Raw genomic sequence first — 12305 nt, forward strand, 5'->3', positions numbered from 1 at the left:
TAGACAAGCTTTCTGCTGGAAATTTTCTAACCAGCATTGAATGCTTGCAACTAAGAATAAATGTGACCTGATGTGATAACAGAAACTAATGCACCATGGAACCAATGCCTTGCATGTAGTAGCTGGGCTCACAGCTACCTGTGGACTCCCACTACAGAAGTCACTAGAGACTTTATATAGCTGGAGAGTAGAGATTCTATTAGTCAGGTTCTGATTTAATTTATACCATCCTGATACTGGTTCAACTCCATCAAATGATTCCAGGTTCATACCAGTGTAACAGAGTGGAAAATCAGGCCCTGGAGATCTGCCAACAGGTATGCTGTAGCAGAGAAGCCACTAAGCATCTTTCTACATAAGGACTCGCATAGCACTCCTCACCCTGGGAGGAAAAGTTTGGTTTGATTTTTTATTTAGCCATTGCTAAGGGTTACATAACTTCACTAACCTCCTGTTCATTCCCATTCAAATATGTATTGCATCAATACTGATACATTTTACTCACTTATTGCCAGAATCAATTCTCGTCTCTGTGCAAATCCAATGAGGCGCTCTGAGTCTTTTGAAACCACCACTGGAAAGCCATTGTAATCAGTCTCTTTGATTAATGTCTCCACATCCTCCACTGTCATGCTATCCTGTGTCAAGACAGAGAGGGCAGGCTCACCACGCCGAGGCCTCATGACATCTGTTGCCAGTGTTCGGTGTGTAAACTCATCCTTAACATCCAGAAATGGGTAACCATTCAGGTGGATATGTGCCTCATAGATCCCTTCCTTTCCAAAGGCATCTGCTACCCACTTGCTGGTTACAGCGGCAGCCATTAGAGGAACAATGTATTCCAGGCCTCCAGTTAACTCAAACATAATCACCACCAGGGAGACGGTCATTCTTGTAACTCCACCTGCCAAAAGAAAGATCATTCAGGCTCCCCCTCAAAACTAAGTCACATTTTTGGTGTTTTAGTCTCTTGTATTCATAAGTATATAGAGTGATCCAACCCCTTCCCTTTTCACTCTAAGTAATGGTGTCTTTTTCACTTGCTGTAATTTCATCTGCTCTAATTTTGATTAGAAATGGTTTCCAATAGGTTGGCTCAGCCCAAACTCTCTTAGTATTTGAAAGGAAGGTAATAAATACTTGGAGATCACTTGAATTAAATAATCTAACACACCCTCAGAGCATGCAAGTCTAAACTCCTAACTGATACAAGCATAACTAGGAGAGGACCAGAGGAGACACAGCCTTAGATTCTAACTTCGAGGGGTAAACAGAATGATGCCAACCCCCCATTTTGGCTGCAGCATAAACAGCCCTTCATCACCCAGTTAGAGCAACTAGACTGGAGCAGCCTGTATTACCTGACCAAAAAGCCAGGCTCAAGCAGCCTGCACTGCCTGGCTATAAGAGTCAGGCAGATTCATAGATTGTAAGGGGCTGAAAGGAACCTCGCAAGATCGTCAGGTCCAGCCCCCCTGCACTAGGCAGGAAAGATAACTGAGGTCAGGTGACCCCAGCAAGGTGACCGTCCAGTCTCCTCTTGAAGATTTCCAGGGTGCTCTGGTGAACACTTGTTCGCTGAGCCCTTGATGTATTCCCCTGATGTTGTGGTAAGCTGCTACCAAGTCCCCTCTCAGCCTTCTCTATTTTAGGCTGAAGAGTCCCAAGTCACTCTGCCTTTCCTCATGTGGCTTGCCTTGCAAGTCTCTGATCATAGGGGTGGCTCTTCTCTGGACTCTCTCAAGCTTTTCCATGTCCTTGTTGAAGTGCAGTGCCCAGAACTGGACACAGTACTCCAGCTGTGGTCTCACCAATCCTAAGTAAAGTGGAAGAATCACTTCCTTGGTTTTGCTTGAGATGAATCAGTTGATGCATGCCAGAGTATTGTTTGTCCTGCTGGCTACAGCATTGCACTGATGGCTCATATTTATATTATGGTCTATTTTTACCCCTAGGTCCCTTTCAGTCGTGGTGATAGTCCGGTTGGCACCACTGAGCCTGTAAGTATGTTGGGGATTGCTCGTCCCCAGATGGAGCACTTTAGACTTCTCAATGTTGAGCTTAATCTGGTTCCAATCTGCTCAATTTACCAGCTTGTCTAGGTCCACCTGTATCTGTAGCCTATCTTCAAGCATGAACAAGCATGATCATCCACAAACTTGATACAGCCCTGCACCACCTGTCCAAAGAAGCTGGGCAGATAAAACCTGAACCACCTAGCTGGAGGAGCCGAGTACAGGAACCTGGGGCAGATAAGACAGCCCTCCCTATCCCCACCACTTCGGGGGCAAGGAAGTTTTTCCCAGGGTACAAAAGTAATTAATTATACTTCTGATACAAAAGATACCACACATAAACTACTTATTCTTTCTTTTTTTCTAAACTGGAGATAACATGCAAACATAGATGATATTTATTTCATTATTGACTTTTTCACTAATGTACAATTGTCAACAGGCATGCTTACTAATTTGAAAATAAAATGTTTAAGAATTATGCTTATCAAGAAAATGGAAAACTCAAACAAATTATGTAAATGTACTTGAAGTGCATTATGATACATTATGAAAATGTAGTGCTTTCCTTGTATGACCTATGTAACTTGGCTGTCATCATGTAAGTGGCTTCCACAAAACATGTTTGTGAAGCTTTGTGTAACTTAGCTATGAATCCCTCTATAAGAAAATCAGTCCTAGTTATACCATCTTTCATTCTAGTCTCTTTGGCTTCCTATGCACGTGCTCCAATGCATTCTAATTAGAATGCATCAGAACTAGAACTCTGCAACGTTGCTACAGCATCACGTGTATGTTTAAAAATGGATATGGGACACTAACTAAACCTCATCAAAAGAGATTTAGATAAAACATCCCGTGGGCATTTTAAATGCACTGGGGCTCAATACATGTGACACAGTGGCATTTCAATTAGAGTGACTGCCCAGAAACTGCTCTAATTAAAATGCCTCTCCCCCCACCCCCAATACACACAAACACCTCCAAGCACATGTTTAGGCAGTTTTTATGGTCATTTTATAAGCAGTTTGCTTCCTGATTCAATTTATGATATAGAATAAAAATAATTTTGTAACCACAGTTTATTAACAACTGTGTAGGTTTCTCTGTGTTGTTAAGTGATGTTGCTGAATCAGCTCAAAAGATAATTGTAAGGATTTGCTACTTTAAGCCTCAAAATACTTCACCATTTTAAGGACGGAAAAATATATCATTAAAAGCTGTTTTTTATATATTGGTACAGATACAGCAATGTAGCTACAGGGTGCTGACAGATTGGCAACTCCCCATTATAACTCATAGCACTTCACAGAAAGTGCCATGAGTTACAGCGACCCCCCCTCCCCAACCCAACCCAACAGACATTTGCTCCACTTTGGAGTCATCCAGCAGAGAGTGACTACATGTCTGCAGCCTCTCTTCCTTAGCCCTGCCCCTCCCCTCCCAGCTCTGGACCCATCTTCAGGGTTGGAGAGAAGGCAGGGGAAGGGAGCTTGGGACTTGGGTTTGCCCAGCCTGCACTTGAGGCGGGGGTGAATTGAAGCCCCCCCTCCCCCCCCAACCACCACCAAGTGCAGGCTGGGCAAACCCCAGACTGGAGCTTCCTCCCCTGCCTTCTCCCCACTCCTATCCTGAAGATAGCACCACGGGTGGGGCTGGGATGATGCAGCCCAGCCCTGCTTGCATGCAAGGGAAAACAGAAGTTAATTACAGTGCTCTGCTTTGGAACACCTTCATCTGAACACTTATTAAATGCGGGTTAATTTGTCACGCAATCAGACACTTTTAAAGTGCCCTGCAACCGTGAACTTCTGTCAGGGCATGGCTCGTAGAACAATTTCAGGGGGCCAGTCATGCAACAAATATCACTTCTGTCAGCACCCATAATTGTTACCTGGTAGTTGGTGGCATTATAAAAAAGAAAATGACTGCTTGCTAATGGATTTCTATGAAATCTATGAAATCTATGGATGAACAAGTAAAGAGTTTTTGATTGCTGATACTGAAGAAAAATGTTTCCATTCTAAAATTAAATGGATTAAAAAGATGACATATGCTTACTGACCAGTTCTGACATTAGCGTCCTGTGTTCCTGATGTCACAGATTATCTTAATTGGCTATAGGAAACTGAAACTGAAATTTTCATGCTAGTGCTCTGAGCTCAGTTTTCATTTCATTGCATTAATCCTAATTCATACATCTTCCTGTCACAAGTCTAAATATCAAATAGAAGTAGAATTTGTAGGAGATACAGGACATGAAAAACTTGAAAAGAGAAATAATGTGATCAGGGTTGATGTTTGCACATTTCTGTCAAAGTGAGAAATGTTTTTGGGATGGATTCAAATTCTATTTTTATTATGACCTTCTCCCTGAGACATTAAAATTAGGCTTCTTTTTAGCCAGTTTATCAGAGAGTACTAAGCATAAAAGGCATGGACAACTACCTTCTGTCTTATAGAACATCCATTAAAATACTGGTCATGTGATTTTTTTTTTTCTAGGATTGTCAGCACAGAACCTACTCAGAGCATGAAATTCTATTAACAATTTTAAAAAGCTAACAATATGTCTGGATATCAGCTTTTTTATTGCACAAAACAAAGCCTACCACATACTATACCTAGGCATGCCGCAGCTCCCACCATAGCATAAAGTCCTGGAGTGACACAATCTGCTCCTGGCCTACACCAATTCCTGAAGATGATCCAGTCATGATGGTGATAGGCCACCTGCTCCACTCCAATTCCAACCATTCTTCCAGCCATAGCTCCTACCGCCATACTAGGAATGAAAAGGCCTGAAGGGATCTGGAATGAAATACAGTAAAAATTTAACAAAAATATCTCAGCTGTGTACTAGGGTTCCTTGTTGGAGACAGTACTATACACCACAATTTCCCAAAGTGATGATGCCATTGGTCTGAGATTTCCCTCGTTAAAAACTACTAAACCTTTTTTCCCCCTAAGTTTTGCTTTTTAGAATGAAATTATAAAGAAATAAAATACATAAAAAGGCATGTACTGATAAAATATTACAGATGAGCTTTTGTTTTTTTTCAAAGTGCTGCCCATTTTTGTAGCTTCATAAACTTTTAATTATATTAAACAGTAAACTCAAAGTTATGATTCTTCTAACAAGTGTAACTTGACTATACTGTATTATTTCACAACCTAAATTTCATAGCATAGACATAAATACAAGATGCCAGTTATTTCTAAGTGAACTGAGCTACAGTGTCAGCAGAGATCTCATTTATGAAGTTGCATGAGGACAACTGAAAGTTACAATTTGAATTTTGCAATATGAATCAACCATATTTTTTTCAGTGAAGAAATCAAAGAAATCTACAAGATTCACCAAAGAGCTTATCCTTATAACATTATCATTGTAGCCAGTGCAAGTTTATGAGGGTCTTAGGAACATCTTGTGTTTCAAAATTAGCGCATTCTCATGGACATCACTGGCCTCATGCCAGGTGTCTATAAGCTTCATGAGAGAGACTGTAGGCTCTAAGCTAAAGTTCAAATTTGACACTAAATATGGATTGCAACAATTAACTTTATATCAGTCTTTAGTTTACCTTCATGCCAAAAGTAAATATTGTGATGATGATTTTAAAAATCAGAGCCAGGGCGAGCTGCCACATTGCAGTGTAGACTCCAGGACCTGCAGGTCTGTCAGGAATGTCATCTACAGGTCTGGTCATATTTGGGTCATTGATATAATCACAAAGTTGTGAGGACTCCAGAGCGCCACAGTCATTGAAAAGTTCAGAGATCAGCTCACTGGTACTTCTCCTGGTGTACGGATTAGGATAGGCGATGATGGCAGTGATGGCAGTTACCACAATGACCTCTAGCACTGGATACTTCCCAAGTTTGGTGGTCTTGCGCCTCCTGCACCAGGCAATGTTGCAACGGATAAAGAGTGTCCCCCACAGCCCTCCAAAGACTCCAAGAAGAATGAATGGGAAAAGTTCAGCCATATACCAGGGGGTATGGTACTCCACATAAAAAAGGACCAGTCGACTGTTTCCAAATGGATTGATGGACCTCAGTGTAAAGGCAGCCACAAGAGCAGCAAAAAATGACCTCCAGAGGGTTTTCAGGGGAAAGTAATAGCTAACCTAAAACAAACAGAAACAGTAAATACTTAACTTAGTGGGACTTAAAATGTTTGCTTTATTACACACTTTTATGGTGCGCTGTAGGCAACCATAGTTTGTTTAGTCTGTAATGATACACTTGACGTTAATGGGGCTCCATAAGTGTGTCTCCAATAAGAATGTGGTCATCCATGTGTACGGCAAGGCATTTTCAAACTTCAGAAGGGGACTGTTGACAGTGAAAAATAAACATAACTCTATAAGCAAGCCATTGAACAATGCTGGTTTACCTGGATATGCTGGAGTTCTAATTGTTAGACACGCAACAGCAAGGTTTTGCAGTCTTTGTTTACAAATTTCAAGGAACACAGCTTTTTGCTTTGTGATTATATTCTGAAAACACACACACACACACACACACACACACACACACACACACACACACACAAATTGGCTGGTTAACTCCAGAAGACTCTTCTTCTTCCAGAATGCTGGTAAGAAGAAATACCAAATTATTTCTAGTAACAATTAAAGATTTCCTGTGTTTCAGTAAGCACTAAAATAAAAATATTGAGAAAATTTTAAAAGGAAGTCAATGAAAGTGTTGGTTTTTTTTTTTCCGGTTAATGAAGAATATGGATAATGGATATTGTGATAACAGAACAGTTGCCTCTTACCTCTTCTAAACTAAAAAGGACACCGCCAATTGGAGCACCAAAGGCAACAGAAACTCCTGCAGCAGCTGCAGCTGAAAGCACCTACACAACACAAATATTTGTTAGACAAGATGTATGTCCTTTGAGGGGGTGAGTATATTTAAAGTGTGTAAAATGCCAATTTGAACCCATGCTTACCTCTCTCCTCTTTCCTTCATTCTTGCTGTACTTTGAGAAGAGGCTGCTGAAGAAATTACCACAGCAACAAGCTACATGTACTAATGGACCTTCTTTTCCGAGGCTGAGGCCAGAAGACACCACCAGCACCAAGGTAACAGTTTTGATTAAGAGTGTCCACTTCCCCAGGTAGCCCCTAATAATGAAGCCACTCAAGATGGTTTTTATCTGGAAGGCAGGAAGAATAAGTTGAAGAACTAAATACACTTCTTCAACTCTGATTTTGCAAAACTGATTTAAAAGCTGTAATGGTAAATCATTCATTGCTTGACTGAAGTCAATGGGGAATGAGCAAAAATTAAAGTGACTTTCCTGCAGGGATATCTAAGGCTATAGACATGTGCATGGAGAAGCAACAGCTTAAATGCATAGACATGAGGCAACTCACACCACAACACCCATGCACAAATGAGCAGGTTGCGAATTTAAAATAAAGAAAAACCAGCAAGTTGTGCACTGGAAGGCAAGCATTTGAAAGCATAAGAAAACGGTCCCTGCATCACCTTTCCATAACTTTTTACAATTGAGGCAGCTTGACTTGCCACAACCCATTTGTGGATCCATAACCTGTGTAGATGTTACCAGACACAACTTTACAAGCTAAGTATTGCTAGCAGATTGCTATACCCATGCAGGTGTCTCATGGATGTCAACTGGTGTCTGCAATTCATATGGACAGTTTATAGAGCTAGTGTTAGTAAGATGCAACTGGGAGTTCCTTCCCTAACAAGCTATCAATCCTTTATTTCCAACCATCATCAAAATATAGAAGTGCTATGAAACTGACTTACTAAAGTGTTATTTTTAAGATAAAATTTAGATTTGCCACAGGCAAAAAAGTGATTTGGAATTTATCCCTCAAAACCTGCCTAAAACCCTCTTATATATGCACCCCCAGCCAACAGTCTTAGGGCATTTATACACGTACTTTTTTTCCAGCAACACGCCAGAGATCCGCTGCTTCAGAGCAGACTCGATTAATTCAGTCTGCTCAGCACACGAGCTGAGGCCAACTGCACTGCGCTGTGTGCAGTTGTATAAGTGGCAAAATGCATGTCAGCACACAGAAAATGGCAGCCGTGCACTTTTTGAACTAAAGCACTTCTGAGATATTTTAGATCAAAAGTGCACCACCGCTGTTTTATCAGTCTTGACTCACATTTCGTCACGTATACAATTCTGTGTGTTGCAGCAGGGGGCACTTTTCAAAACACCCAGTGCTGTGATGCATACATATGTAAAAATGACCTTAGCTTTTATTTATTTATTTTCCATGTCACATTTCAGCAAGACAAAATGGGACCAATATAGAGGGCTGAATTGTCATCTGAGGAGGCACAGCTTTTCATGGGTACTCTTTGGCTGGCTGCACTGAAAAAGAATTGACTGAGAATGTTCAAGTGAAACCAGTTTTAAGCCAAGTCTATGCTGCATCCCTGTTGAGTCTGAGACTGCTGCTAAGAAACAGGGCTTACCTACTCAGCTCTGCTCTCACTCCAGAGTGCAGCAACTAGAGCAGTAGGTGCAGATCCACACCATTCTCAGGCTTTCAGTGTCATGCATCCAGTACTTGAGCTATTTACCCACTGACTTAATTGCTGAGTTTGGGCATAGGTAGAGTGTCTGCGATCATCAGTAATCTCCAGACCAACCAGGCAGGAGTATAGATGTAGCCTTAGAGTGCTGTGTAGGCTGTAAGCCCCTGGAAGCACAGTCTGTAATTTAAAATGTATTTATACAGTAAACTTTATGACTTGGTTAGAAGTCATAATATTAATAAAAAGAAGGGAATGATTAGATATATACTGGGCACATCTACACAAGATGCTTTACTCAAGATTAGAGCAAATTATTCTGCAGTAAGCGTCACCATCTACATGTCTAGATGCTTACTGCACAGTAATTTGTTTTAATCATGAGTATACTTGCTACCTGTAAATTCAAGTAGCAAATTTACTCACAGTTAGTTACTGCGCAGTACAGCATGTTTAGATGGCTGACCGAGAGCAAACTTGCTCCTGGTCAGCTGGGCAGCAAGGGGTGGGAGATTGCTCCCTTACCCCAGGAGCTGCCTACTGCTGAGGCAGGCTCTGCCACTGGAGCCCAGGTGGGGACAATGTTCCTCTGCCCTGGCACCAGGATGCTCCCAGGCCTGGCTCCCCGATCACAGAGCAGGGGCTGGGAGCTTGTTCCTAGCCCCTGTTTCACAATCTTGATCATGGAACTGAGGCTGGGAAAAGGCTGGGAGCTTGTTCCCAGCCCCTGCTCCATGATCATGGAGTGGGGACTGGGAACAAGCTCCCAGCCTCTGCTCTGCTATTGTAATTGTGGAGCAGGGACTAGGAGCTCCCTGCACAGGGAGAGTTCCCTGCTAAGACTGGAGCTGGCTGTGACCTGTTCCTGAACAGGACAGTTCCCAGCCAGCCCCAGGTTGCATGGGAAAGTCTGCATGTGCAGCCTGGAGGTGGTTGGGGACTGTCCCATTTCAGGTAATCCCCAGCCAACTCCAGGCTTCACTTGCAGACTTCCCTGCACAGCTCAGGGCTGGCTGGCAACTGTCCCAGTCAGGGGCATGTCACAGCCCTGTGCCCCAATTGGGTGATTGAGGTGTGGGGCTTGGAAAGAGCTGTGGGGAGGGGGCAGGTCCCAGCCCCATGCCCCAATCCACTGGTGGGGCATCCAGCAGCAATTCTCCTGGTGGGTGGGTAATCCCCGCCTAGTTGGGGGCTCACTGCTAGCTGCCCCACTAGAGGATCAGGGTAGAGAGCTAAGACCTGCCCCTGCCCTGCAGCTCTTTCCAAGCATCCTTCCCCCAGTTGCCAGGGCAGGGGGGCATTATCCCTGCCTGGGCTCTGCTGATGGAGTCTACCCCAGCAGTAGGCAGCTCCTGAAGGCAGGGAGCAGTCTCCCAGCACCCACCAGAAGATGGTTGTCTCCTGGCCCTGTGCTCCCTGCCAGCCTCTAGAGCTCCCCCTGGTTGCTACAGGGGGCCAGTGCAGAGCCAGAGGGGATGGGAGCAGGCAGCTGCCAGGAGCTGCAAATCTGCTCCTGCATCCCCGCACATGTAGACACCTGTCCAGGGTGGGTTTACTCTAAAGTAATTTACTCTAGAATAAACCCACCCCACAGCATTTGCACATGTTGATGCACCCACTTTTTATAAATGATCCGTCTAAAAACTAAGGCTAAGATTTTCAAGGACTGAAACTTACATTTATACTCCTAAATCTTAAGTAGTATATAGATCTTATTATAATGATTTTTAGAAGCAAATGCCCTAATTTCCAAAAGTACTGAATAATTTTGCATTACCTCTTGATTAGAAGATCATCCAACTATAGACTTAAATGGCAAACTTGAAACACCATATGGGGACCTGATTTTGAATGGTTGGGTGCTCAGTAAATGGAGCTTTAAGGCATCCCTGGACACACAAAAACTCCAAAAAGGTTAGTCTTGTGAAGCCCCAACTTTTTATTTCTTTTATTCTTGGCTTCTAAAATGTTATCTGTTTCTTTAAAATTGGATCAAGTAATTGCATCTGCTGGATTTCTAGGCACATGTTTGTGTAACTTTTTGAGAAACATGTATAACAAGTCTCCCAATCTACAGGACTGGAGTCTCCTGCAACCTCCATCTGAGAACCTGGCCACTACTTCAGTCTGTACCATTTCAGAGATCATTGTTTCACCCATCAGTTTTTAAACATACATCATCTAAAAGAAACTCACCTCTGGAATTCCAGAACCACAGGCATAAGGTGCGAACACCCTTACCAGGGAGACTGCCAGGAAAGCAAAACATAGAGCCCACATAATGTAGAGAAAATAGTTTAGGATGTAAGCACTTGCACCCTAGAAAAATGTAGTGAGAAACATAATTAGATAAATGTAACACAAATCAACCTCCTGGGTAGAATTCTATTTTACCTAGGAGATGACCAAAGCATAACTTGGGAGCAGCTCTGAATTTAATTGCTATAGTATACAAGTGATTCTCTTATCTGCTCTTGGCACATATATGCCCCTGTTATAGGAATAGACAGACATCTGCTTCTATAATAGGGCCATTTATGTGTCTGAAGTAGGTAATAGTTTCATTCCTGCACTATAGTCAGGTAACTCAGAGTTAGTCCCAACCTACACTTTGGTTTTCTACTAGGTAAAATAAAATTCTGTCCCATACTTCTACTAGGACTAGCAAGAGAAATGGAGCCACTTCTGCTCACTGACTGCAATACTGGTAGTATGTTTGATACTGGTTTGGCTTCAGTAAACATAAATATTTCTGTTGTATGTGTTCCAACCATTATACTGTATATGAAAAGATAGACTGCTTTGGCCCCTTAACATATTTAAATAACAGTATCTTTTATAAGGAACTCAACTACTGCACAAAAACTATTATAAAACAAACACTAAAGGGTAGAGGGAGGAGAGAGAGAAGATAACCACACACATAATCTAAACCACATCAAAGTAATTTATCACAAAGGCACACCAAATTACCATAAGAAAAATATACCCCAAAATGGATTTGCAGTGTACCTTAAAGCCAAGCAGCAAGAGACTCTGATGGGTCTGTCTGGGAAACTATTTGAGATTATCAAAACTGTATAGGGGATGTGGCAGTACATTCTGCTCATTTAAATGTTAGACCATTACTAAGAACAGATTCATCCTAACTATTTGTACTTGTCAGGCAGGAAGAGATCATAAGAAGTGATCAGTCAAGTTCTGAGGATTTAGATTACAAAGGGGCTCTTCATACTAATTTTGCTACTTAAATTATATCCTTTGGTGATTAATATCCAGTTCAGTTTGCAGAGGACACGCATAATTGAATCCTTCACTCTATCTGATAGAAAAATACATACATTTTCATTCTGCAGTTGTTACAGCCTCTACAGGAATTTTGGAAGGAGTCTGGTTGAGAACCCTTTAGAATTATTTACCTTGATTTCCTGAAAGCAGAAGTGATCTTGGTGAGGTGTATGAATATGAATATACAGATGGATTTTCCTGATAGCAGAGAGTTGGTAACCCCTGTTATAATACTGGCTTCCATTATGAGAAAGGAATCAAGGGTGACCAGTGACCCTATACTGCCAGTGAAGCCATACTCCCTGAGTAATGAACATTCAAAACTACTAAAGTTTTCCTTGAAACATTTCTCCCTATTGTTAAACCTGACCATAATCTTTTGCTCCTGAAACAAGCAGAACTACTTGAGAGCCATACTACCCTGTCTATTGGTCCATTTGTACTGACTCTCTAGTCACTCACACC

At 42.1% G+C, this 12305-nt stretch overlaps 1 protein-coding gene across 1 annotated transcript in view; it reads right to left on the minus strand.

Moving 5' to 3' along the window:
- The window catches only part of CLCN4 (chloride voltage-gated channel 4), a 60621-nt gene that overhangs the window by 13157 nt on the left and 35159 nt on the right, over positions 1 to 12305 (minus strand). Inside the window, exons 5-10 of the mRNA XM_059720924.1 lie at positions 10749 to 10871; positions 6979 to 7185; positions 6802 to 6882; positions 5600 to 6145; positions 4640 to 4826; positions 506 to 904 (exon numbers count right to left, since the gene is read on the minus strand). Of these exons, the coding sequence (XP_059576907.1) occupies positions 506 to 904; positions 4640 to 4826; positions 5600 to 6145; positions 6802 to 6882; positions 6979 to 7185; positions 10749 to 10871 (1543 nt within the window). The remainder of the gene's footprint in view (positions 1 to 505; positions 905 to 4639; positions 4827 to 5599; positions 6146 to 6801; positions 6883 to 6978; positions 7186 to 10748; positions 10872 to 12305) is intronic.

The sequence above is a fragment of the Alligator mississippiensis genome, chromosome 1 (assembly GCF_030867095.1).
Source record: "Alligator mississippiensis isolate rAllMis1 chromosome 1, rAllMis1, whole genome shotgun sequence".
Lineage (NCBI taxonomy): Eukaryota > Metazoa > Chordata > Crocodylia > Alligatoridae > Alligator > Alligator mississippiensis.